This window comes from Rhopilema esculentum, chromosome 15 (assembly GCF_057945365.1).
Source record: "Rhopilema esculentum isolate cy_ngs chromosome 15, ASM5794536v1, whole genome shotgun sequence".
NCBI lineage: Eukaryota > Metazoa > Cnidaria > Scyphozoa > Rhizostomeae > Rhizostomatidae > Rhopilema > Rhopilema esculentum.
The window spans coordinates 1,195,160-1,222,623 of NC_142829.1; the positions used below are offsets into that span (position 1 = coordinate 1,195,160).

At 35.4% G+C, this 27,464-nt stretch overlaps 3 protein-coding genes across 3 annotated transcripts; 2 read left to right on the forward strand and 1 right to left on the reverse strand.

Moving 5' to 3' along the window:
• Positions 1-1,020: 1,020 nt before the first annotated feature.
• LOC135685369 (sorting nexin-12) lies at positions 1,021-5,432 on the reverse strand. The gene is made up of 5 exons (XM_065201290.2): positions 5,187-5,432; positions 3,678-3,773; positions 3,336-3,399; positions 2,585-2,645; positions 1,021-1,930 (listed from the first exon to the last, which is right to left on the reverse strand). The coding sequence occupies exons 1-5, from the start codon at positions 5,337-5,339 to the stop codon at positions 1,825-1,827; spliced, it is 480 nt and encodes a 159-aa protein (XP_065057362.1). The 5' UTR covers positions 5,340-5,432; the 3' UTR covers positions 1,021-1,824.
• Positions 5,433-8,743: 3,311 nt separating this feature from the next.
• Positions 8,744-27,464, forward strand: LOC135685359 (coiled-coil domain-containing protein 83). The gene is made up of 11 exons (XM_065201275.2): positions 8,744-8,903; positions 11,367-11,518; positions 12,116-12,200; positions 19,197-19,365; positions 20,513-20,592; positions 20,719-20,806; positions 21,328-21,419; positions 22,672-22,740; positions 23,619-23,740; positions 24,364-24,526; positions 25,232-27,464. Exons 2-11 carry the CDS (start codon positions 11,397-11,399, stop codon positions 25,394-25,396), a joined length of 1,155 nt encoding a protein of 384 aa, XP_065057347.1. The 5' UTR covers positions 8,744-8,903; positions 11,367-11,396; the 3' UTR covers positions 25,397-27,464.
• On the forward strand, positions 12,207-16,312 carry LOC135685365 (uncharacterized). The gene is made up of 3 exons (XM_065201281.1): positions 12,207-15,022; positions 15,277-15,551; positions 15,766-16,312. The coding sequence occupies exons 1-3, from the start codon at positions 14,959-14,961 to the stop codon at positions 16,171-16,173; spliced, it is 747 nt and encodes a 248-aa protein (XP_065057353.1). The 5' UTR covers positions 12,207-14,958; the 3' UTR covers positions 16,174-16,312.

The window sequence follows — 27,464 nt, forward strand, 5'->3', positions numbered from 1 at the left end:
TCAACGCTTTGAAACGATCGCAAGGAACAGTGTACCCTTTTACAATCACTAGCTGCCATGCACCAATCTTAACAACTCCCTAGAACCTCTCGAGCCACATAAACAATATTCGAATATCACCCTATAACACCTAGACCTAGAAGTCTGTATTCATGTCCTGTTGGATCTTTAGTTGCATGAAGTAGTATTCAATCAGATATGTTAATACTTGGTATGTTTAGTTTCCCCCGGCAATTAGTTCTTAAATGCGAAATGCTGCTAGAGACGAAACCACAAATGTGAGGCAATCAAACATAGAACGACTGATTGACCAGAATAATTTACGTGTGATATAGCAAAAATTCTTATAATGAGATGAACAATTATAACAGGGCTGAAATAATGGCAGTATCGAAAATAAGAAAATCCAAGAATAGCGCCAAAATAGATCCAATATCAAATAGGTCTGAGATCCTTACTATCATAATAAGCCAAAACAATTTTTTAGAGTTGTTCAAGCATGTTAGGGTACAAGGTTGCAGGTTGCCAGTAAATAGTTACAAACAGTTGTAATTTCTATAATGTACACAACGAGTGGTGGCTCAAGGGTCATCTCCAAGACCTAAAAACTGTTCTCTGTAGTTTTGCTGCTCTTTTGAGCATTTGCAGTATCTTTGCGTATCTATTGAAGAATATAACACGAGTCTCCCCCCTTGCGCTTTATAAGAAGTAAATATTTCATGAATTTAAGAAACTTTGCCATCACGTTTTGGGGTCTAGTTTTTAATATTCTAGGGGTCCATTGTTCGAAAGAATAGGTCGTGGTGTTTTGCTGTTCTCTTCTTAGGAGATAGCTCGGAAAAATGGAAATATAACATACTAAAGTACTTTTCGTCTGATGTATTCTGTCTCTTTTGTGAAGACTGGTATGAAGCCATGAAGCCAAAACTGAGATGAACCCATGAAGTCAAAACTGGCATGAACCCATGAAATCCAAAAGTCCCCTCATGTGAAAGAAAATTGCAAGAAATATGAGGCATATGAAAGAAATATGAAATATGTTATTAATTTGTATGTGATCAATAGATATTGTAACTAGTTATATGCTTATCCGCTAATCACCAACAGGTCATGTCACAACAGAGATTAAATTAAGCTGCTATCATATTTGCTATGACATGAAGCACAACAACAGACAGAAACTGTGAAAAACATATTTTTGTGACACATTTGAGTTAAGAAAGATACAAAAATCTAATACATATATCAGCATTTTTTATGGATTGGTTAATATCCTGTTAGAAAAGAAAAGGACAGGCAAGTAAAATACAAAACAAAAAAGGGATGGCAAGTAAGGTCAGGAAGAGCAAAGTTATTTAAAGTGAAGTGTACCAATTAACAATATCTCAAACAAATTGTAAGCAATATATAAGGTGATATATTTTGTTGTGCCTCTAATGGAATTTTGTTCCATGGGGGTGGGGAGGGGGTCTAATAGATGTGTAAACCACTTGACTTAAAAACACAAATTATTCATTTTTATTCATCATAAGTACAGTTTTTCTCAAACAACAAAAAATTCAATATAGAAATACAACTTTGCCATGTGTCTGTTTTTGCCCAACATTGTATAAGAATTGAAAATTTCATGCAAATAAAATAGATATATTAATAACAAACTGCCAAAAAGCTAGTATAACAAGTAAGAGAAAAACATGTTCTCTAAAATTTAACAAAAGAATTATTCTATTTTTTGGCAGCTGTTGGAGTAAAATGATGCTCACTGTGAAAAGAATTTCCCAATTAATGTCCAAGATTGCAAATGGAATTTACAAAATCAGATAGCTAATTATGTCTGACTTTTCCGGGAACATAATTTTTGTCGATTATTGGCTCTTGGAGGAACATATGCAGTGATCGCTCATTCTGGGCCAATGGGTGTCCTGCAACTCTGTGAAGCATGATAAATAAACAATAAGACAGTTGTTTGGTGTAATGGAAATATTACATTATTTTATTCAATAAGGTATTTTTTAAGCCACAAAATATGAACAATTGAACATAAAGCAGGGTTTCTGTTATCAATAAAACAACTACTGTAGAAGCCCTGTCGAGTTGGTAAGGCCACATTCTCTTTTTTGAACCCTATGAATATTTTGTACACCAATGATGGTAGAGACAATATGCAAGGTCTTTGGGGCAGATTGTGATATTTCTGTAATAGTTTCGAGCCAGACCTTCTGCCTTTTATTTCCACAGAGGCATTTGCAACTGACACAAAGTAATAAAGGTCCCTGGAACAAACAGTTCATCCTTAAGCATCTTTTTCCTACTGGGTGTAAATTTAAGGAACCATGATAAACAAACAGCAGAAATATATCCTGACTTCAAAGGCAGAACATCTCTTGAAAACATTTTAAATAAGCCTCCCCCAACTGATAACCCATTCTCTTGTTAATAGATCACTTATACATAACAAGAATTCAGATATTTTGCCTGGGATATGTTTCTTCAAACATACACCAGAAAATAAATGAAGTTTAATTCAAGGAAAAGATTCAGCATAAAACAAAAAGTAGATTTAATTGGTTTGGTAACCACTCACTTGTTTATAAAGGCCTCTAAACCTTGGCGTCTTTCTTCTATGAAGTCATCTTCGAATATTCCTGTGAATAATAATACTAGATGATGCACTTTATGATAGCATAAATTGAAGTATAAAATATTCACCAGACTTATTTCAAAGACAAATCCATTGTACATTTACATGTTAGGGTCCCAGGGTTAAAAGAGCTTGGCTCACTGGGACCACTGTTATCAGGCAAAAACAATAAAAGTATAGGAATGCTTATAACAAATTGTTTAAAAATTAATACCGTTTTTACCCAACAAATCTGAGTGCTGTGTGAAAACTCTATTAATCTTACTTCTGAATTAATTTTCCTTGTTATCTTTTAAATGCTCCTGATTGATTGTAAAGCATTTAGGAGTAAATGATTGAAGATTGAAGAAAGGCTTTTCAATGGCAGCTTCAAATCTAAACATGGCTCACTTTAAACTTTACTTATTTGGTTATGGCACAGGTTAATATATAGCACAACAGGCACACTAAAAAGCTTAATTTGTGTCAAGATCTAGAGTCATTGAAAGTAGACTGGTAGTACCTTCACAAAGGAAGTCACCAGGACCACAATCATATTTGAATGCAACATAGTGCAAAGACTATATTCATAATCACATTGACAGTTGTGCCATTTTCAGAATAATCAGCAGAGGCAGGAGTCTATTATATGATTTCCACAGATGATAGAAAAATTGTATATTATTTGTACTTTGTCAATTTGATGCCAACATACCATCATCTCCTCGAAACGGAAGCATCCGCTTCAATGCCTTTCCAGGTAGGACTGGAACAACAATCTGTAAGTTAGATTTTAAAGAATCAGTTCATCAGTTCAATGTGAGCCATCTTGAAGAATAGATCTTGGTCAAAAAGGGCACTAAAGAAAAGCTGAAGCAATTATAGTTTAGAAATAGTAAATCAATTAACAAGCAATCTTAAAATTTATAATTTCTACAAAGGGTCACTTGTTTTATTTCTCTCTGGGAAGCAAGTGAAATGTGATCAATGTTATAACTGCAAGGACATGAAAATTTCAAACTATGATTAACATTTAATGAGCTAGAGGTTAATTCACCTTGCTTTCTCGTTCAAGTTCTTGCCGAAGCCATTCAAAGTCACTGTATCGTCTTCTTACACTTGAATCTTTAATTTTGAATATTGGGATGTTTGTCTAGTAAAAAGATATTCAGACAAAAAAGTGAGAAAGGTCATTGAAATTTCAGTTTCAATCTACAAGGATGAAAATAATTTATACATTTTGTACAGTTTCAATTTATTATATTCTGTTAGAGCAGCTGGAAGCTAATGATTAAAAATTTCAGAGTACCAAAGGAGGGGAAGACAATGTTCAAAAGTATCCAAGGAAGATATGCACAATAGACTTCTACCAAAAAGTGAATTCCACACAAATGTCATTTCAACTGAAACAAAGATATAAAAATAACCAGTCCATAAATTCTCCTCTTTTGCACATCCTTGTTTCACAGTTCTTTTCATACATAGCTTAAACCCAGATATTCAGAGCTTTTTTAGCTTGAAGCGGGGCCACCACATTTTTGCCATGCAAAGTAGCACTGCTTCCTGGCAATCTAATTTTTAGTGAACAAACTTCTAGGTGCATGTGTCAATGTAAAAGTTCACAAGAGCACACACTGTGCCCCCGTGTATTAATTTCAAAAGAATTTTTCCTCCTCCCCGTCGCTTATTAGCAACCCCCTCCTATTAAATTTTACAAATCTGTCATGACCAGAACACACAACTTTCACTTGTCAGTAATTCCCCTTGGTATGTTATGTTGTTATTTTTTAATTGTCACAATTCCCCCTGTTATGTTTGTCTATCTTTATCTCTAACCATCTATCCATTATCAAGTAACCAGTGTCACCATCCTACTATAATTCCATTGTCTTTTAAAAAAGATTTACCAACATCCATTCCTTCTATTAGCCCCTCATGGCTATTGAAATTTGCTGACATTTTATTGAAAATTGGCCAACCTGAACACCCCCTTTTATTAGCACTCCCTTCTATTGAAAACTGGTCAACATGAGCACCCCTTTCTATTAACACCCCCTTCTATTGAAAATTGCCCAGAATGAGCACCCCCTTTCATTACCTCCCCCCTTCTATTAGAGAAACTAGAGTAGGTTAAATGCCCAATATCAAACAAATTATTCTCCAGATTTAGGTTTGCTGTTTGCAATTTCCAAAATGTTGAGATGTGAATCTCACTAGATTTTACACATACATCAAACATTTCAATTCAATTCTAACTCTATACACTCACAATGTATCTTTATGAGCACTGAGTGCCTTATTAGCCTTGCCTGAAACCACGTCGGATGCTTCGAGATACTTTCGTTGTACATTGAATGAACACACAAAACAAAACTACCTACTAAGAATGGTTTTTAATCCTTTCACTGGTTTCCTGAGCCAAAGATATAGTAACCCACTTTCCAAAGATGGCCATTTTCTCCACAGACACGAAATTATTACATTAAGTTGATGTTTCCAGATCCATTGCGATGCCAAAACAGTGGAATCAGATAAAACACTAAAACTTATACGATTTAACCCTTACCCTCATCCTGACTTCGTAATCTGTGTATCTCTTTTTACCGACTCCGTGTGTTTGCGGGTTGCAAACATCGATTTCTAGAAAGTTATCTGGAACCTCATATGCATCTTTAATGCTTTGCTTTTTAGGATCAATGCGGCTTGTGTCGACTGCCATCTCCTTTCAAGAACGCAGATTCCAAACTCCCCTCTTCTTCCAGAACTTTACTTCCCTCAGATAGGCCCTCCACGGACTGGAAACGAAAAGCATCAGGCTCCTCCGCATTGATTAGTACGAGTGTTCCAAAATGATCTTTTTGCCCCATTTATCAAACGAGGCCCCACCCTTGTTTTGTTAGACCTTAGACCGGGGCTGTAAGGGGCGCGAACTAGGGTGTTGGGGTTTGATACCCTAACATTTCCAACCAGTTGGTCCCAGTCTAAACAATGATTATGAAAAGCCGTATGATTACCGTATGTGTGTTGATCGTGCCTTTTAATCATTTCTTTTGCTGTCTTAATTCCTCTATAATCTTTTGTTTTAAAGTGCTATTTTCATAAAGTCTTGCTTTTCTCTGATGAAATTTTACTATTTAGGGCCCTCATCACCAGAGCTGGTCACTTGGCTTCCATAGCTCAATCTAATGTTTTTTACCTGTGTCCGTCAGCTGATCAAGTCCATTGTTGCGATTACTAGATTTGATTCACAATTTAAAATATTTTACAATAATTGGTAACCCGTATGTAAAAGGTATTTTTGTAATTGACCATTAATGCTGAAACAATTTTTGCGTTTGAGTTTGAAAAGGAAATATTGTGGGAGGGGTATCATTTTCGCCAGGAAAAAACACGAAAAGGTAAGAACATTTGAGAAAAAGAATTACAATTTGTAAATAATTTAAAGAACCATTAATTTCAAAGATTACATTAATCGACAATGACGTAATAATTAGTCATAATTAGCCATAATTAGTCATAAGCTACACAAGATCAGGGTCTGATGTAATGATTAAGATATAATGGTTAGGGTCAATTTATATAAAGCTACAATTGCATACAAAATCACAAATATAAACAAAAGCAAAAAATTGAAAATAGATTGAAAAAAAATTAACTAATTTATTCGAGAATATTAAGACAGTTATGTAGCTAAATAGGAAAATTTAAGCTATTACCAAAAAATAAATTTTCAATTGTCTGGAGGTACCATTTTGAAATTGCGGGGCTTTTGTGCTATTTTTGCGTTGAAAAGGTGAACTATTACTGTATTCTACAACAATTTTTAGGAAGTCTTTATCCACTTGGCTCATCAACAAAGCAAAGAAGTTGTTACTATAGATGCGCTTTCCTAAATCTTTAATTGATCTTTCTGTAAGCAAGGTCTAGCCCAGCCTGTTCTCCAGACCCTTCATTTTATAGTAGAGAGACTGAAACACAGGCCAAGTCTAACTTGTCTAGGGCTAGGTCAAGCTTGTGAATAAGGTTTGGAACATTTCCCTGTCGATATAACAAAATGATTGCATGATTGGTCCTAATATACCATTCGCTTTCTTAATATCTAAATTTGATCGAAATTTCAATTGCAAATTCGTAAATCTTTCTCAGGTTCCATCGTTGCAAGCAAGGGGTATCAAGAAGGGATAGAAGGGGTCAGTTGCGGGGTGGCTATGTTTTCCCTGGGGTGGCCAAGTAGAGTTTTGCGCCCTATCTATATATCGTGCTTATATAAAAGCATGTGTTTCTAGAAGGGAAATCGATTTTTGCAACTTGAATCCAAAATTTCATAGTTTTGACTTAGAATGCGAATATGAATGGAAAAGTTATGTAATCCTAACATTTGACCTTCTCGATCGTGGTTCGGTAAAATATCAAGCTACTTTGAGTTGGCTTATTTTCGAGAGTCGGCCCATTTTTGAGGAAATACGGTAGGCAAAACATAAAATACTAAGCAAAAGACATTTCATTCAATTACACTGATGTTTTATACAGGCTACTCGTTTATTATATCCAGACAACCAGCTTCAGAGTAAAATAACATAGAGCAAATTTTTGTTTCGGGCTCCTTAGTTTTGTAACTAAAGGCAACCTTAGTCCATTTCGTCACTGCTTATGGGCGATTTTATCAGCCTATTGTCATCGCATTATGATATGCATACATGTTTCAAAATTTTTATTCTTTAGTAGTTATTAAATAGTAGTTCTTTCAAAAACTTGAAAGTTTTAAGCATTGAATCGCACTATTGAATCGGACAGAGGCGGCGGCACAAAATTGAATCTGGTGTTGGGCTAACGATCAAGTTTAGTGATAAAGGAGGACCCACCATGGTTGGGTCCGACGCGCAAAAAATTTTTTAAAATCAAGCCTTCTAGAATGGCTAAAAATGCATCTCACAGACTAAAATTTAACAAATTACTACACCGCTCAGAATAGACAGTTCGACGATGCTCAGAAAAACATTTAATTTTGATTTTTTGAAAAATTTGGAAGGGGATGATTCATGCGCTGGGAAAAAAAAGGTTCACATCGATGTTAATAACAAGAAGCTGCTGTATTGATTGCCAGGGTGCATTCCATGTACTTTGGCCCGAAAATCTTTGGCGTACACTCAGGCTTTTGGCGTTCCGAGTAAAAACTAATGTAAACATTTTTTGGCATACGTAAATTCTTCGTTAGTTGGCGTGCTAAACATGAAGCCACTACACGAAAACATATGACACAAATGTTGATTGGGTCATGGCAGCGCAACGTGCTTCGATGGTAGAATCACACGTTGTAAAGATTGTTCACAGCAAGTTACAGCGAAGTGTTCTACCCATGCACGATCATTTTTTATGTTCCTAGCCAAATATTACAAGCAAACAATTTTGGCGCCCCTTATCTCCATTTGCGCCCCTATTCAGGGGGGCCATGGCCCCCTTGGCCCCTCTGCCACCACGCCACTGGAAGGGGTGCCTGGGGCCCCAATATTCTAGAGGGACCCCAAAACCAAAACATTTTGCAGAACGTGCTGAGTTTGGAAATGTGTACATGTTGCCTCCAATGATTGTGTTGATTTGTACATGTTTGGGTATTACCTATGTACGTTATTTTTAATATACGTAGTCATATCTATGTTGGTTAAAAAAATTGCAGGATAAGATGCGAAGGCAAAGGTATCTCAATGCCTTCTCCTCTCTTGAGGCCATATTCCTGCTGGGACCCTTCACCAGCTATCTTTCCTGTGATTTTTTAATTATACCTATCTTTCCACAATGGTTGCAGCTTGATTGTGAGTTTCTATAAAACACGACCGATATTTTCATTTAGCTTTGTATAAACTGATTTTGCATTTTCTTCTGATATTAAATGATTTCTGATTATACTTCCTTCCGATGACAATAGTCCCCTTGAAAAGTAATTTAACTGTTATAAACCCTGGGCTATTAATCAGAATTTTACTGAGTATTGTAAGTAATTTTTCATGCGGATAAAAGGTTGAGTTTGAGCTGTTGTTCCTTTACTATGCAAGCACAGAAACCACCCATCGTTGATGGAGAAGCGCCTTCGGGAGTACTCTTGCCACCCTTGACTCCTTGACCCTTCTAGAGTCGTCAAAACGAGGTCATAAGCGTTGCCATGGCAAATCTGGCCTAGGCATATTTGAAATGGATTATCGATAAAAATAGCAAAATGTTGCGAACAATTCATCATAAAACATCATGAAAACAAGAGCGTATGGAAATGAAATTTATACAAAATAAGGTAAAGAAATTTTTCCACTCTGAAGAAACTATTGCAGCCCATATGATAAAGAAAGACAGTGGCCTTAACAGGAATATAAAGTGAATGCGTATTCCGCAGCGCACTTTGTTATCAGTTTGATTTTTATTTGATGTGATTTTTAAAGGCTAAAGAATGGTAATGTGAAATAAAAATTGGCACCATTTTGAATTAGTATAAATTCAGCTTGGTGGTAGTCCTCTGTACTATAGACATGTTGCTGAAAATGGTCAATTAATCTCAACGGTGGTTATCTAAGATTGTATTTAATTACATCTTGTCTTCTGCATTTGCTGATACTATGTTTTCTTTGTTCACCATTAACTGTCCAGTCTTCAAGGAATCATATTTTAAATTACACTTCCCTCACGAAAGTATCCGGACAGTTTCAAATTCAGCTGCGAATCTGTTATAAGAGAAATTTGTTTACAGATATCAAAGTCAGTTTTCCTGAAAACATTTTCATCAATTTCCTCGAATTTTTTTTGAAATTTTTTTGGCCTTTAATCTATTTATTGGTCAAAAAAATAATCTCATCGATATGTAAGCAAACTCTGTGAGGGTTTTTTCTCAAGATTGTAGTGACCAAAACAAAAATTGACTTCTGAACAATGTCTAGAAATGATGTTCTATCACAATGATGGGAAAAAGCTATCATTAAATAGATGCACAAAAACTGCCACTTTCGAGATATGCAAAAAGATTTGAAAATTTTTCACAGTCAAAAAGAGTTGTGACACCAATGTCCGTCCTAATCAAATTTGCTTGACTTGCAGTGGTAAAGAAATAATATGGCTTTATGGCCTTGGACTGAATGATATGTCTGCTTTCCAAGAAAATTTTTGATCTGGTAAAATGTTACCAAATGTCATCCATGTTTTATAATCAACTAGTGACAGCTCAAGGCAAACATTTTACCCAACTGAAAGTAAAAACATTGTATTTCTTTTTATTCGATAATATTTGTGTCTCAAGAACCAGTTTATAAAAAATTACCATGTTTTATTGGCCTATTTTAACTGAGTCCAAGTCACCTGACTTGTCCGCTTATTTGACATCAGTTGATTTGCATAGGGCTTGTAGCGCAAAGGTTTCTCATTTTAACAAAAAATAATAACAGATAAAAAGTGCAGAAGTTTTCCAGCATTTTGATGTTCTGGTTTCTTTTGGAAGGGTTTCTCAAAAAATTGTTATCACTAAGTTAAAAAGTCCTTTTTGCCAGCCTAATTTTGTTTTTGTCTGAAAGCGCAATCAATCTTCGAACTGTTCATGTACTTTTGTGAGGGGAGTGTAGATACATGAATCTTATGAAATCCTGTGAGTAAGAAATAGAATGATTATAAAAAAATTAATTTAGTTCTCTTCAACAATTGTAATTAATTAGAGTGTAAACTGCACCTATGCCTACAGTTCCAAATCTTTTGTGTTGTATTTTTTGTAAGTGTCCAATGTTTTGTTCTCTTTATTGATTTGAATGGATAGCATAAACCCCTTAAGTGATACTGTTTTAACTTTGCCAGTAATCTAATGTTAAAACCTGGAAGTTTTTCCTAAATTCAATGTCTACAATTATACAATGTAATTGGGTTGTAACATACTTTGTTACAGCATACTGGTGTACTTGGTCCTGGCAAGGTCCACACTTAACATTAAGAAAGTACCCTGCTGATAACATGCTTGTTTGAACCTTGGTTATAACATATTTATTCTTTGAACCTTCTAAACAAATTCCTTTGGACAGAACATACTTTGCAGGGCCCACGCCACAAATTTCAAAGTGGAGAGGGCAAATGCTATCGATCAAACTTGACTTTAGTGCTTCAAAACAGGGCCTCTTTGTAAATATTTCTGCTTACCAAAAAAGTGGAGGGGGGCATGGTCCCTCTGGCTCCCTGGTGGCATGGACCCTGCTTTTTATGTCTTCTTAATTAAAAATCCATTGTATTGCAAATTTTACAAAATCCTTTGCAATTGTTTGGTATTGTTTCATTGTTTCCTTGGTAATTTCTAGTGCAATTGCTTTCCAAGTTGCAAAACGTTCTTTTTAAGTTTTCAGATTTGTCTAATGCTTACAATGACTAATGATCAAAATTGATGGAGCAGTCAACAACATTTGGATGAAAAACAATATTCAGAAATGCTTTACCGACTTTTCTAACTATGAAGACTATGAAATATTTTGGTTGAAAGTGTGGTTTTTGAATAGTTACATTGTTTACAGCTTGGTTTAAGTCAATTTTTGCTTTCCCTGATTGCAACGCACTTTGGGTATAACATACTTAATCCACAGGTCACTTGAATTATGTTACAACCAGATTATACTGTATGTTGACAGTGAAATTAACTTCATATTTTACAAATGTTTCATTTAGTTTGCTTTAATTTTTGTCATAATTTCAAATTTTCATTTCTCAAATTTTATCTGACTTGATGTTATTTATGTAGAATTTGTAGACTGAAAAACAGAAGTTTGAAATGCCACCAAAGTCAAAAGGCAAGAAAAAGAAGAAAGGGAAAGGCTCAAAGTCCCATGATGGAAAGTCAAAAGGAAAAGATGAAGAAATATTAACCTTCAATGAAGCTGTTTTATTATATCAGTATGCATTTTTTTAAGAATTTTATGAGGTTCAATTTATAAGGAGTGAAGTATATTAAATCTCAGTTATCTAGATTCTTCGCTTAAAGTAAATATCCTGAGCTGACAGTGGAGACCTCCAATTGTTTCCTTTTAGGCCTAAGTAAGATCTCACCTGTATCCATTGAAATTGCATTTTTCTGATGTAATGCAATCATCCCTTTGATTAATTATCACCACAAGGTGTGAGTGCATACTTGAAATAAATTTGCCTGCTAGTCTATTTTAGCTTTAGCCTTTCAGCTCAGGTCACCTTCTTTAAAGCACAGAGTTTCAATAAAAGATTCTCTTCCTGAATAATCGTGACCAGACAAGTGATGAAAAATTAGGGATGCTGGTCTATTGTCATTCCAAAACTTTTACTCAAAAATATGGTGCCATTTGTACAACTTTGTCAATTTTACAATCTATTATAGGGGCTGCAGCCTGCCAGTCCCTCACATGTAGGTTTATGTGTATCCTCCTGTCTTGCAGTTTCTCTTGTAAAAATCTGAAAATAAATTTTGTAGTCTGTTATGCCATTTCCTGTCCATAAATTGAATGTTTTTCTTCATGATAGACTTCAAGCTAAACAACAGCAATATAATGAAGTATCAAGTGATATTGAAGACTTTAGAAGAAGAATTAAAAGACAACAGGAAAGGGTAAGTTCTGGCATTGTACAGATAATCTTAAAATTTCAATAATGGCCAAGAACCTCTATCTTGCCCAGACACAAATAGAACACTATTCTGATTTTTATGAGTTCAAGAGCTCTAAATGCAAGTACAAGCTCAAGAACTCTCTTTTGAAACAGGGAAATATATTTATCTTGCTAATTGTTGTGTCATCTGGTAACATTGAAATTAAGCTTCTGGTTTCTCCATTTGAAACAGCTAGCACTGTTTTAAAGTTTAGTGATTTATGCCTATAATAGTACAATTCTACAATGCTAAAATACTTAAAGCATGCAGCAAAAGCCTTGCTGCTACATCATTTTGCAAACCATGATCAATAAACTAATATACAAAAAATAGACTCAAACCACAGCAATTGGCACAGATGTAACTTTAATTGAGATAGAAACCAGAAAGGTTCCTCTCTCATTAACATGGGAAGGAGGGGGGTCAGGGGGGGGGCCGCAGGTGATTACACATGTCAGACTAAATGTGCTTTTGACAGAAGAAGTTAAATTTTTTGCTTAGAAATGTGATTGGAAGATAGCTGCTTTGAGCACATGAACAGAAGGCACGTTTAAAAAACAACACTTTTGATGTATATTTCAAAGTCCTAGATGCAACTTTTTGTTTGGGGGGCCAGCCCTGATAAATAAATGTAACAACAGCCACATTTTTTAAGATGAAAGTATTTACTTAATATGCTACTTAAGTTTTTGGGGGGCCTTGCCCCCCAGCCCCTCACTGTATCTTGATCCTTGGTATATTTAAATAATACCCAAGAAACACCCATTCCTCATTTTGTTGTGGAATAACGTATACCTAGTCATTTTGTAACAAGGGTGCAAATGCAACTTTCTCTTGCACAATTATTGATGAATGAGTCTGTCTAAACAAAGTTTTCAACGACATCTGTCTAAGCAAGATTAATGACCATTTCTACAAGAATTGGTTAGGAACTTTTAGGGTATTTGCAGGAAAAGGGGAATCATAAAAAAAGAACGATAAAGTTTTCTACTTTCGATATGAGTGATTTGTGGTTCGATTAGCTCTCTTTTAATAAAATCTAGCATTTGTGTGGTGCAAGTTGCTCAATATCTTTAAGAAAGAATAGTTTTAATAACATATCGATTGGAGTCAGATGATGACAAGCAAAGGCTAGGGCATGGTTTAACATAAATTTTGTAGAACCGTCTGTTCCTTCTCTGATGAATCTTCGTTTTTCTAATTCTTCTTTTTTATACTTTGCATTTTGTTACCGTTACCAAGATGCCATTACGCAATATGGTCGGGTAATGAAAAAGATGCGAATTCTATATGGGTGTATCTCATTAGACTAGCAGATCTTACACCATGAACCAATTAAGAGAATAGCGACGATCGTTAAGCACTAATGCAGAAAGCATTGTATTTCCCAACAGCTCTCGTTTCAATTCGGTGCACTTGTAAAGGAAAAGACTCACATTAGGAGGTGAAAATTGGACCCTGTGATGAGTCTCGTAAATGTGTCGGGAAACTGTGAAAGTTTTGCTTTAAATCGCCTTTGTATCTGAGCTGCTAAAAACCTGATGTATTTTTGATCTGGAGGCCAAGTTGGGAGATGAAACCATCTTTAGGGAGCTTCTTATAATCTGTGAAAGCTTTGCGAAATTTAGCGAAGCATCTTGATATTTTTGGTCAAATGAATGCACTTCAGATGTTAACCAAAATTTTCCCATAACTTTTTGTTGCGAATTTTTTAATTGAAACTCAGTTGAAAGGGATGTTTTATTAAAATTCAAAAAACAACCACTTGAGAATATTTTCTAATTTAGATACGGTTTTTAGAATATAAGCGATGGGAGGAGCAAGGTCTTGAAATGAATCCAGGTATTCGTTATGCAAAAATTTTAAAAGCGAAACAGGGCATTCTGAATTATAACATATTATAATTTTGGTTTTTATAATGTCTCTGTAGATTGTGTGCTGGTGAGGTTAAAATTTATGTCTAGTTTCATTGATTTTTCATAAACAGTGCCTTAAAATTATTTTGAATTTCAACTAATCAGAGAATCTTATCTGCGTATAGAAAGCTAAGCCATGTAATAACGAACGGAAACAGGTACAAAATGTTCAGTAAAGTACTATATTATTCAAAATTAAGGGGAAAAGATCTGCCATTTTCCTTCCTCTCCGCAGTTTCATTTACACGGCAACATACGAGAAGCAATCAAAACAACTTCGCCTCCCACTATTAATGGAAGTGTGAAAGTTTCGCACTTCAATAGTTACCGCTCTTTTCATCCGAAACAATTGGCCTTACGAACTCCACCGCGTTTGCAAAGACTTTTCCGCAGCTCAAAAATAAACCGCCTTTTCGCTATTAACACATCGAGCTCTTTGCAGAAAAGCCGCTTATAACCAGGCCTGACAATATTCGCTCGTTAAGGGCGGGATTATTTACAAAGTCGCGCCGATTTCAAAGATTTTCCACACCTTATTATCAGTATGATATCTCGTAAATTTGGGGTGCAGACGATACCTTTTGCGGCTAATTCCTATTGACTCATTATTGTTAATTTTAATTATACCTTAAACTCTTTTTCAAATCGGTTTCGTATGAGCCTTTCTTACAAATTGGCGTTGCAACTGTGACTGTTAGTTCATATCTGTACAACACTCGAGTAGTGAACATCTCTCTTCCGTTACAACGTCGCTCGCATTCACTTTCATCGCTCGTGGTTTAGCATCTTCAAATCGTTCAGTCATGAGATTCAGCATCGAAGAAATTCTCAAAAAAGATGACGGTCTTACCGTTCGTAAATATTCTGGTAAGTCATTTTTTTTTAAAAAATTATTTTTAGAAATCGTCGTCATAATTTTTATCGCCAGATGATGTATATTTATTTATTAAATAAAATCATCTGCCTAGCTGATGCGATTTCTTCCAATTCACAAGAAATCTTTATCTTCCTCTCTTTTACCATTTTTACTATATATTAATTTTTTCATTATACGTTCTAAACTTTATTTATCTGCAAAAAATAGCTCTTCACTTATTAATGGGCGTTTTATTCTTCACCAGGCAAGCGCTCTCTGGACTTCGATTCAGGCCTTTCAAGCATGGCCCCGTCTTCCGTCTCATCCGACTACTCCAGCACAGACTCAACCATGTCAGATTGCTCCGATGACGTATTCGCAGAGCCGCATGAAATTATTACCAAAAAGAGAATTCGCACTGTAATAACCCGAAGACACAAGGCCAAGCTGGAGCTTATTTTCAAGAAAAATCAGTATCAAAGCAGACTGGATCTTGCGAAAATTGGCAGAGAGCTTGGGCTACCACAGCATGCCTTGAAGGTAAGGGCCATTGAAGACTCTTTTTTATCTGATTTTTAGTTTCCTGTAAATTTTTTTCAGAGTAACTATGTGACATATATTTGCATGAATAGAAATGTTTAAGAGGAGCGAAATATTTTTCTACGATTGATTCTTGTTTAAATGTTATTTTTCTGCTTTCTGCTTTTCATTAAGCTCTGCCACAGATGTTTTAATGCTTTACTTCTTTTTACAGATATGGTTCCAAAATCGTCGTGCAAAATTCAGAAAGCAAAACCACAAACTCTCGAGCAGTCAGTCTGAAACAAGGCCTAGCTCAACAGATTCATTCGAGTCGCAACCAGCACATGACAATCTGCTTCTTGGAAGGGAACATCACGCTATGGGCCTTTCGATGGGCTGCAGCCAAGCTTGCTGTGCAAGGCATGTCATGCAACCCAGACCTCATACCTGCAACTGCATAGAATGTCATCAAGAACGTATCTTCTTCCTCGAAGAGCAAATACACAAGCAGTTTTTGAGAGACGAAAAACGAAGAATGGAGTCAACGAGAACCAAAAGACCTAACAGCGAGAGCTGCAATCGCACACCGTTCTGTTGCTGTCTCAAGTGTAGAGAAGGAACATTTTATGTCCAATATTAACGAACATGAAAAATGTCCACCGAGACGATGTATCTTAAAATTTGAGACGATGTATTGATGTAAAATAGAATGAAATTCACCCTGTAAATATTTTAGGCAGATTTTTATATATATACAAGATTAACAAACTATGTTGAAATTGCTGTCTTTCTTTCCATGTGTACCAATCTTAAAAGAGTATTTTACTGCTGCTAAGACGCCTGTTTGAATTTTCTCAGACCATTTTTGCTTATGAATTATTATTTTTAAAAATCTGATGATTCAGTATTGAATTTTGATCCATGCCATCGAGGAAGCAAGGAAGCACCAATTTGCGTATGACCGTGTATAAAGCAAGTTGATATATCTGATTTTGATAATGACTTACTGTCAAGATTGCGTTATGCTAGGTTGAGACTCTCCATTTTTTCAAGAAAACAGGCCTGATATTTAACTCGGAGACTCCTAGAAATATTATTTCTTTTTCCAAGTAATGGTTTTGTTCGGTCGAAGATAACTAAATTTCTAATGCATTTCCTTACCAGCCTTTGCCCCAGTCCACAAATGCTGCATTTGTGAATTGGGGCACAGGCTGTTCCTTACCAACATGAGATGACTTTAAGACAGGTCACGTACGTTTATAAAATGAGGGAGATGGGTGAATAACAGAATGGAAACGTAGATATTCCTTAGATTTAGAATTTTAACCCCCGAAAAAAGTCGAAATACTGAAATTGCTAAAGACCATTGTAATTCCTGAAAATAGTTTTTAGATAGGAAGTGTACGTTTATAGAAAGAATCCAGTGAGGGTAGTATTAAAAATGATCGCGTAGAATTTGCTTTGTTTCAAGGTTTTCCATCTAAAATTGACGCAGTCCTAAAAATGTTCATCGGCCGTTGTGCCACTTGAAACCACTACTGGGTTCAGCAACCTGTGGTTTATACAACCATGTGCCCTGAAGAAGAATGTAAGGTAAGGGGCTGTGAACGCTTGAGGAATATTAGCTGCATTTCTGTGTTGCCATCTTCAACCTTGAGCACAATGTACAGAGGTGTGAAAGGATAGCCCTTTGATCTTCGACCGTTTTGTAAAGATGCCATCACATCTTGCTATTCAAGATGTTTTTTCTTTAGTGTGGAAATCATTATCACCATCGAAGTGATAGCATAATCGGCGGTACCAGTTTGTATTTGAGAATTTGTGAACAGAGAGTAACTGATGCACACATGGTGTTTTGGACGAACTGCCGACAAACAATCTAAAAGAAACTTAGTACATTTGTAATTATGAATGGATCCACATGTGTGCGGCTTGACTTCTAGGGATTGAGAAACTGAAAACTACTTTTGTGCTTTTCGCAAAGCTGAGAGAAATGTGAGAGAGAAATGGCAGCAGGAAAGAGAATCGGTCAGCCTTGTTCCTAGTCTCACAACTATCTTTTTATAACTTGTATCTAGGCTAAGATGGACTCTGATTTCAACAACAAAATGACCTAAAATTACAGCTAAAACAGTTTGTTTTTCGTCAATATCATTGTAATTTACGATAACAGAATTCTCAGTAAAAAATACCATTAAGTAAATACACTCTTTTTTTATAAGAACAATTTTATAAGAACACGAGACTCAAAACTGGTCAAAAGTTAAGAACAAATTAAGAACAAGCTGAGGCTGAGCTTCTGCAAAATGCAATTTTCAACAACGCTTTTTCTCAAAATCGAGGATTTTTTGCGATGTGTGGGTGCTTTTTCGGTGAATATTCAAATTTGTCAGCAAATTAAGGCTGTCTCACTCACTTTGTTGGCAAATGAGGCCTGAACACCTACTTAGAGCGAAAAAGCTAGCAATAGCACTGCTTACACCCTCTTCATTTAAGAACAAATTAAAAACAATCCAGCCTCAGATTTTCGAAAAAATTACGAACGGTTAGCCTGAACTTAAATTTACTGGTTCTTATAAAAAAAGAGTGTAGCAGATATTATTTCCAGCAGATAATATGAATATTCAAATCACTATAATCATTAACATATGAACAATTTTTAGCGGTACAAATTTTGAAAATGGCTTTGAGGTATCTTGTAAAAAGTTTTCTTTTTTCAAAGCCATTTTCTAATTAACATATCAGGTTGAAATATTTGAGCGTTAATATTCTCATAAGTCTAATTAACATAAGTCTAAGGCATCTTGGATCCTTTTAACTCAATATTCAAATGCATTCATTCCGAAATCTTTTAAACTAGGAGCTATATATTGAAATTCATTTAAGATTTGGCATTTCTTTTCCGTAGTCTCAGGGCATGCAATCAAGAAATTAAATTAATTAATAACTTTGAACCTGTGGATAAGCAAAGCAACAATTTTTTTCTTGTCTAGAGATTTTTTACAAAATCGACCAGTCTGCCCTTCTAGATTAGAAGCATTTAGTCTCTACCTTGAAAGTTTTTTCCTGCAACCTTCTGCAATGTCAAGATACAGCTTAAATTTATAAACTGTTTCAACTTTCGCATCTGGTTTTGAATAAAGAGGGAATAAAGACGCGGGGACCAAAATGGGTTGTGTTAAAAGGTCCCTTGTTTTCTTTGATTATAGGTACTTGGGCGCTCTATTCAGTTTGGTTGCAAGCTGTTTCTTTTCAGAGGCTGGACTAGCTATGACCAGTTTCAAGGATGTGAATGGTATATCAAACCTACCTCAATAGGAGTAGCTAGGGTCATTTTTGGCTCTTTACCGAGAGGAATAAAAATGCGCAAGATGTAGTTTTTTTGTCCTTAATGAATTGACATAACTTTGTATTCCCCAAACTTCAGGTGTGTTTTGTTGTAAGGATGAATTTGTTGGATATAATGATAGAGTTGATTTTGTTGTAATATGCTTATATTTGAATAGACAGTTTGTATATGATAACATGTTGGTTATTTTGATCAAAAATTTGACCTACGAAGCCACAAATCTTCTTGTTTACCGAACCGAGCTGCCTCATGTCAAAATCACTGCATATTTTTTAGTGCCAATGTAACGTTTTATCATCTATTTTATTTTTCAGAACAAATCCCTGAAGTTAGAGAAACAAAAATACATGAAGGAGGCGATCCGCAAAGCTAAGGAACAGGAGGTAGAAATGCAAAAGAGAACCGAAGTTACCTACGAAGAAGTCGAAGCTGCTTTGAAGGAGAAACTAGCAGCAGCGCGAGTTGAAGAGGAGCAAGTCAAAGGTATTGGGTTACGGCATGGCAGTTAAATATGAAGTATGATTGAAAATGGGACACTGATAATGGTTTATACTGCTCTATATTCTGTTTTTCATTTTTTGCATAAGCTTTTACAGACTTATGTAGAAACACAGAGACTCGTTGAAACAATCCTTTACTGGTCAGAACCTCTCACAGAAGAGCTAGTGTGTCTGGAAAAAGCAAGATCGAGAAGCCAAAGTAACTTAAATACTACGTGCCTTAAAATCCAATTCAGTCTTTCAATGCAACATAAACGTTTTATCCTCCGATATTTTCGATCAAACTACTTTATAATAGATTGATACTTTGGAAACCGCAGCTCGATAATAAAATTAATAGTAAGAACCAGGATATGGAAGATAGACATCATGCTTGAAACATTCGACAACTTCTTGTTACATCATGACAATCCGATCAGTAGACGAATCCGGTATCAGACAATTCCTTGTTCTACCATTAAATAGACAAGTCCATTATATTAAATTGAATAAAACGTTTCGACTTTAGCTAGAGTAATCTTCAGTAAACTACGTTCTATCTTTTGTTAATGAGAAAACCTACACATTTTTAGCGAGGCTTTTGTTACAGGGTCAACTATAAGATAGTGATTTAGCCAAATTGTACTCTTGGTAAAGAATTGTTTAATGAAATGGAAGGAGGCAAACGTCAGAGTGTCAATTCGAGGCCCTTTTATTTGTTGATAAAAGTATACAGATGTTATGATGCGTAAAGCTAATTTTTGTTTGCAAAGTTACTGAGCCAAAAGTAATGATGTGGCCGTATTGTATGATTCTGCTTCAGCAGCTGAACTAATGCCAGTACAACGTTTGCAATCATTTTTACCTAGTGAAATCTGGTGCCGCCATCACTCTATTCTAGGCCAACCTAATTTGACGTTTCAAAACTGTCGCCTTAAAATCATCCAATTTTGTTAAGCCTTTCGATTATTTTGTATGTTTCTTTGGTTGCAATTAAAGCAAGATAGGACTAAATAAATGCTTAATTTTTTGTAGAACAGGATAGTTTTGCATGTGTAGCTTAATTTCATTATTAATGCAATTATCAAGCACTTGGCTCTTCTCTAAAAAGTAGGTTGCTACCATAAAATGTTATTCATTTTTTCTTTCAGAGTTGAAGAAACAAATATCAAGATTGATAGAAGAGATTGCGGAAGTAAATCTAGAAGTTGCAAGATTTGTGGATTTCAAGGTGATTCTAGAACAAATTTGAACCTGATTACGTATCCATACAAAATACACTCTTGTCGCTATTCTTATGCGATCCATCCGCGATCTGAATTTCAAAAGTGTCTAATGGCTATTGTCTTCTTTGCAGGACCGTCAAAGGTTCGAAAACGACACTCATATAAAATTGCTGAAAAAGGAAATGGATGACATGCACGAGTCGTACGGAGAATTATCAGGTGACTTCCTTGTATTCAATCTATTAAGCAAGGGACTGTGAGAATCTTCCGATCCTCATGCTTAAAATATTTGGCCTGTAGCGATATAAAGTTTAAAGAAATCTCTACATACGGGAGCTTAAGGAAGGAACTCAAGCCCCATCTGACGAGCAGGAAACGCCGAAAATACCCTGAAAAATGACCCTGTGTAATGAATGAATGAATGAATGAATGAATGAATGAATGAATGAATGAATGAATGAATGAATGAATGAATGAATGAATGAATGAATGAATGAATGAATGAATGAATGAATGAATGAATGAATGAATGCATAAATCCATGAATGAATGAATGGATTAATTAATTAATTAATTAATTAATGAAAAATCGTATCTACAACTTCAGACAGCCTTACCTCGGTTTAGCAAACCCAAACCGTCGTCAGGGCAACCATGTTTTGGTCTGGTCTGGACTCTGTACCCTCCTTCTGCAATCGGTTCCTAAACATCTTTTTTATACTCTATGCATTATTTTGTAGAATTTTTTGTCAAAAATTTGGAAAACGTCAAGCTTCAGATAGAAAGGGCTACCGAAGAAAATATTACCAACGAAAAGAAGTTGGCTTCGGAGGTGAGCTTTTGTTCAATCGCTTTTTCTTGTTTTAATTCATGCTTGTTATGTTGTGTGTCTAGCTCATGTTGTTTTGTCACTCACGACCTCCACTCGCTGTGAAAGCTCTATTCAGCCTCCTCTATTTTGATTTCTGTTAAGCCCCCTTTTGAAGCAAAAATTTAAAATATATTCAGCACAACTCCTCTCTACCAAGTCCTCCTCTCGTAATTAGTTTTTTCAGACTTATAATCAGGTTCTTTGATAACTAGGTAGACATTTCGCATACATTAGTCTCCAGAATGTGGGCAATGTTTTCAATTTCTGAATGTACAGAATATATCTTGATATCTACTGCGTAATCGCAGATCTCGACACCATTCATTTTGTGAAAGAGGTCACTGGCACATTTGTTAAATAAGAGTGGACCTAGGACTGACCCTTGAAGCGCGCCTAACCATGTTTATTTTAATCTGCTGAATGTGTCCCTTGTTTTCGTTGTGAATGTTTGTTGTGTACTTGATTGAGAGCACTCTTACTAAATCCATAAGCATGCAGATTTTTTAACAATGCCTCGTTTTTTGGAAGATCCCGTTGTTTAAGGGTCTTTATTTGACTTAATTCATAAAATTGTCATCCGTTAATTTAAAATGTTTAAAAAGGATTACCCTTATTTATCAGGATTGATTTTTAAGGGACCTACCACTTTAACTTACAAAATAAATTTTTGTCCAAAACCTTAAATCTATTTTCAATTTTTTGTCAGATGTCATATAAACCAAATCAACACAGATTTCAGAAATTATATAATGAAAGTGTAATGAAGAAAATGAAACTATAAGCAGTTTTTGAGAATGTTTAAGGAGAAGCTTTTTTATCATTTGGGGAGTTTTTAAAAGGCAGCATCAGGACAGTTACCGTATTCCAAAGATTTTATTGTTTGAGGCTATTTTAGAGTATTTTTATTTAAGGTTATTACTTATAGCTATATTCAATCGAAGTCGGGTGGTATCAGGCATTTGGTAGCGATGGAAACTATGGATTTTTAATATCGAGCGGGAAGGCATTTATGTAAAAAAAAATAAAAACGGACTGAGATACGAGCTTGTGGCACAAAGATGTTATTTTCTTCTTACCCCATTAACACTCCAGAATTGTTTACAGTTGCATAGATAGGATCTGAATCAAGCAAGTTCCAGTCATTGATGTATTCTATTTAAAAGCATTGCTGCACATTTTTACCACTTCCTGACCGTCAATAAACTTTTTCCAGCTTGCATTAGAGTCACTTGATAGCTCCAGCCACCAAGAATTCTCCGATAACAAATGGCTTTTGCAAGAGGTAAATAAGAACCTGCTTTAAAGATGAATTTTATAGTTAACAGTAATTTTTTTAATTATAAATGCAAAATTCCTTGGTCTAGTAATGATATCTTCAAATTATGTTGTCATAGAATTGACAATTTTCGACTTTTCATTAAGTTTGGATATAGCACGACATTGCTTTCTAAAGGCCTTTGTCACGCCATGCATTATTTTATAGGGTCAAACTTTCAAAGTCATCTCTTTTTACCCTAATGCTTTATTGTTTTGTTACAAGACAGCCTCCCTCCTTTCTGATGTAAAATAGTGGCTGCCTTAATCAAATTTTTGTGTATATCAAGGGTAAAATCAGCTACAAAACACGGGATGACAAAGGAAACGGAATGACTGGTGGGGCACGCCCCAGCCATCTTTAGGTTCACGCTCCCTCGAGGGCTATGAAAGATACTCCTTTTTCTAAATAAAACGTATATTCTGGTACTTGGAATCCCCTGCGGGTTGGAAATTCCTGAACATCAACATTCAATACCTGTCTCAGGCCAGCCCCAAGGTCTCTGTCAAAGTACTCCAGTCATTCACATCCCACTTTTCTGGTCCAGCTTTGGTGAATTGGAAAATTGATTCTAAAAGTGGGGGTGCTGTTATACAAGGCAATTCCTTACTCTGACAGATGCTTCTACCACGTTTGGATTGTACACGAAGCTCACCTTTAATGCTATTTTATAAAACTTTGACCGTTATTGATATCTTTTCTTATTATTATAATTTTATCTTTTAGATCATTTTCACGACTTGCTCTTTTAATCTCGTTTGATTGACTTAAGGACGATAAGAAACACGTTCAATTGACTCTTATTTAATAGAAATAAACAGTGCTAGTAAATTTAAATATCGTAGGTTCATATACACCGAGAGCATTTGGCAGATATTTCAGCAATTGTCGATAAACTTGAGAAAGAGAATGTGGAAACCATGGGTGATTTGCTGCGTAATCAGTTCGAGGACGTCAAAATCAGCAGGTAAGGCATGCAGTCAATTACTCACTATAAATGCCCATGTATTTTTGTTGCATAGAAATTTACTTTCCTCTTTAATAGATATGTGATGGATCTTAAAAAAATGTCATGTATTTTGTCCTTCGGGCATTATGTAAACGAATGTCACAGAACCTCATTACAGAACCAAATTTCAGTTGCTTTGACACTTTAAGGTGCGTCACAAATGCCAGGTGTTTGACTCCTCAAACTGGATGGTTAATCCCCCAAAAAAACATCTGGAACATTTTTTAATCCGTTGAGAAGCAGGCTTTCGGGAATTCATTCAAACTACATTCGGACATAAGTCCTTCACACTCATCTACTTGCTCCACGAAATTTGTTTCAAATACTCCTATAGAAGTATATATAACTTGATAGGGAAAAGGAGAGAGAGTTGCCAATGAACGTACGTTGCCATTTGCTCCAGTTTTTTTGCTTAGTTGCCTACCTGGATAGAGGAGGTTTCAAATGTACACAAATTTATACTTATATCAAGTTTCGGGGGCATTTACTGCTCCCACCGTGAACCCCTTAACATAACCTCGCTTTGAAAGATTTCACCTCTTTTGAATTAAAATCATGACGTAACGAATCTTTGCGTTCAGAGACTTCTTTTCCGCGTGCAACTCTTCGGATGATGAAAGCGAGAACGAGGAAGGTTGCGAGGAAATTATCGCATCACATTTTGATGACGGTGACACAGAAAATCAAGTGGATTCCAAGTGGCTCGATAACTATTTCTCAACTTTTGGCGACGACGCGGAAGAGGTATTTCAGACCCTTTTTCTTTTATCTCTTTCATCATATTCTTTTAAGATCAATGTCAGAAATGGAGATCAGTTATACTTTTCATGTCTTTGGGTTTAACTAAGGTATTTTGCCTTCCCGAATTATATATTATCACGCCCATGAACAAAATATAAAAAGAAAACTACAAGGTTACACTTTTCCGTGCAGAATTTAATGCTTTAGCTCCTTAATGTTTGAGTTTCTCTAATGTCTCACCGTTACATGAAGTCAGAGAAATAAGTCACGTCCAGCACCGAACCGCCAATCTTTTGTGTTTACGACTGTTGTTCAAAGCTTTTGCTTGGAACGCAAGCGATTCGGTAAGGTTTTTGTGATTACCGCCTTATCAACCTGGAAGCCGATGTTGCTCCACTGCATAGAGATTGCCACCAGCAACCTCCCAAGAAACGACGCCGATATCATATGATTATTTTTACTGACTTGTATTTAGGCGTTTTGTTATATGGCCCTTTAATTAAGCCAAAGTTTTTAAAAGGAAATTCTAAAACGTTTTTTAAATGTCAGAAGGAAGATTTTTCTAATGTCAAAAAATGGCATCGTAGAATTGGTATAGCCTGTGAAACACAGTATGACGTCACTCTCTTTCTAAGCAATACTTTCTTTTAAACGTCATTGAAAGCAGGTTATTTCGAAGTTATTTGCGAATTTTTTTCATTTTTCAAGGACAACCAACGCTTGGCTCCGATGGACTTAAAGCTGCTTTGTGTCGTTGGAAAAAAGAAAAAAATTCACACAGAAATATCAGAGAAGGAGCGGCGTCGAATTGAGTCTGCACAAGACCGTGCTGTGGATAAGAGTTTGATCTGGTTGAATCAAGAAATTTCTTAAGCAACAGATCAGTTCAGGTTCCAACATCATTTCTTTTTTAAAAACGTGATAATGAAAAAGGAAAAAATGTTTTCAAACCCACCGCACATTTCACTTATAACAGCAATTGCTAGTTTATCACATTTTACTTTTTTGCTAAACTGGTTGGAGTATGCAACCATTCAATACTTTGCCTAATATTTCGAGACTGCATCTAGTTACGCCATGTTTTTTCTAAGTATTTAAAAACTATTAGACTCGTACTTGACGCATAAAATGCTGGAATTGCAGTAACCTAATTTGTTTGGGTCTTCTATATCCGCCTTTTACATTTGGTAAGAAATTGAAATATTGGAAATATTTTCGGTTGAACAGATAGCAGCAATTGTATTTGCCAATGCACAAAATTGTTGCCTGTTTTATTTTAAATGACAAGAAGACAATATTTTGGGCGAATCTTTTGCGCGATTGCAAATACTTTGTGATTCAGCTCATGTTTTGGCAGTGACTTAACTAGAAGAAACAACCCTAGTTACCAATATTTTGCTTAGGCACCCTAGAATATACATACTTTGTTCTGTAGATGCTGTGCCTGCAAAAAGCATATTTCTCTTTCTATTGGTTTTGAATACATCTTCAGTGTGCTATTTCCCAACACTTTTGGAACCTTTTACGGACATATAAACTTTTAACCGATGACGTAGAAATGGACGCCTTATTTTTACTACGACTTCCACCAGCACCTCGTGTTTGATTTCATCTATTCCAGTCCACTCATTTCGCAGCAAAACGAATTACTATTCTGCTCCATATAGGCAATAATAGTTCTAACGACAGCTATCGCAATAATGTATATTTCATTCATCTTAAGCGGAATGTATATCAAAGCCCATAACCAATTCGAAAAGGCAGCAAAGAAAAGAGACAAATACCAAATTCAATCTGCTTCTTTGATATTAAACTTTAAAGTCGTCTGTTAAAGCAAGAACCTTGCCAATGGCATTTCAGAGACGCTGGCGAACAAGTTAATCACTAAAGTTTCTTAGTTCCAAATCTAATCACTAAACGTTTCTTAGTTAAACCTTTTATATCTCACATATCATTAGAGGAGATTCAAATAATCGTTTGTAAACATGGCTTTGTGCGGTTATTTTATACTCTATTCAGTTGTTTCAAATATTATTTATTTCTTCGAAATGATAACATGCTCTTTGATAAGATTGATTCCTCTTGTCCTATTTACCATTAATAGTGTGCATCTCTATTTAACAGTCAATTTAATCAGTTATCTTCTTCTAAAGGGTCATCATTCGCTCCGAAAACCCCACGGCAAGGCTCTTTACATAAGATCGCAAATAAAAAATACATTCTCTCTCTAACTATAAATGGAAACGAGGCTGTATAAAATTGACACAGAATGTTTGCTGCTGCAAGTCCAAAACAAGACTAAAACACAACCAAAATGAAGGTAGAAATTCTGAAACACGTCAAAGAACTGTACAAACGCAAAGTAAAACTACAAACGTCCTTTATCATCATAAATACTCTAATATGAAACTAAAAAAGTTTTAAACCGTAAAGAAAATGTCGGCCATACAAACGGCCATCTTTCTGGCGAATGGGTTCGTATCAAATTGGCGCTTGTATTGTGAAATTTTTTTGTTCGTTTTTTTTCAATAAGCTGTGATTTTCGAATATCAAAGCTGACATCCTAGCTCATTTACAAAATTAGCGGATTAATTTAACAATCAAGGAGTCCACACTTTAAGGACCAAAAAAATATAACTTTTCACTGTCTAAAGGAATGCAAGACGTTTGTGAGAGTTTTCGTAAACAACGAGACGATGAATTATTTAAGTATTGTGAATCTCCCACTGCCAGGGGTTCTAGTAATATTTTGATGTTTACAAAAGCTTTGTGGAAATATTTTTCAGCTGTACTTCATACTCTTATAAAAAAATCCTTCAACTTTCCGTTTTTCAAAAATCTTTATGAAATCTCTTTTAATATTTTTATAACCTAATCATCAAGCTTAAATATAGATTAATGAATGTTCTTACTGTAACTAGTTAGTTGTACAAGATCAGCA

What these genes read in the sequence shown, in the direction of transcription:
- LOC135685369 (XM_065201290.2), bottom strand. Translation starts at nt 5,339, where the DNA reads ATGGCAGTCGACACAAGCCGCATTGATCCTAAAAAGCAAAGCATTAAA. An exon ending in TCCGTTTCGAGGAGATGATG is followed by an intron (nt 2,646 to 3,335) that starts GTATGTTGGCAT and finishes TATTATTCACAG; the next exon opens with GAATATTCGAAGATGACTTC. An exon ending in TTAGAGGCCTTTATAAACAA is followed by an intron (nt 1,931 to 2,584) that starts GTGAGTGGTTAC and finishes CATGCTTCACAG; the next exon opens with AGTTGCAGGACACCCATTGG.
- LOC135685359 (XM_065201275.2), top strand. Translation starts at nt 11,397, where the DNA reads ATGCCACCAAAGTCAAAAGGCAAGAAAAAGAAGAAAGGGAAAGGCTCA. An exon ending in GTCGTACGGAGAATTATCAG is followed by an intron (nt 20,807 to 21,327) that starts GTGACTTCCTTG and finishes ATTATTTTGTAG; the next exon opens with AATTTTTTGTCAAAAATTTG. An exon ending in GAGGACGTCAAAATCAGCAG is followed by an intron (nt 23,741 to 24,363) that starts GTAAGGCATGCA and finishes CTTTGCGTTCAG; the next exon opens with AGACTTCTTTTCCGCGTGCA.
- LOC135685365 (XM_065201281.1), top strand. Translation starts at nt 14,959, where the DNA reads ATGAGATTCAGCATCGAAGAAATTCTCAAAAAAGATGACGGTCTTACC. An exon ending in TACCGTTCGTAAATATTCTG is followed by an intron (nt 15,023 to 15,276) that starts GTAAGTCATTTT and finishes ATTCTTCACCAG; the next exon opens with GCAAGCGCTCTCTGGACTTC. An exon ending in TACCACAGCATGCCTTGAAG is followed by an intron (nt 15,552 to 15,765) that starts GTAAGGGCCATT and finishes TTCTTTTTACAG; the next exon opens with ATATGGTTCCAAAATCGTCG.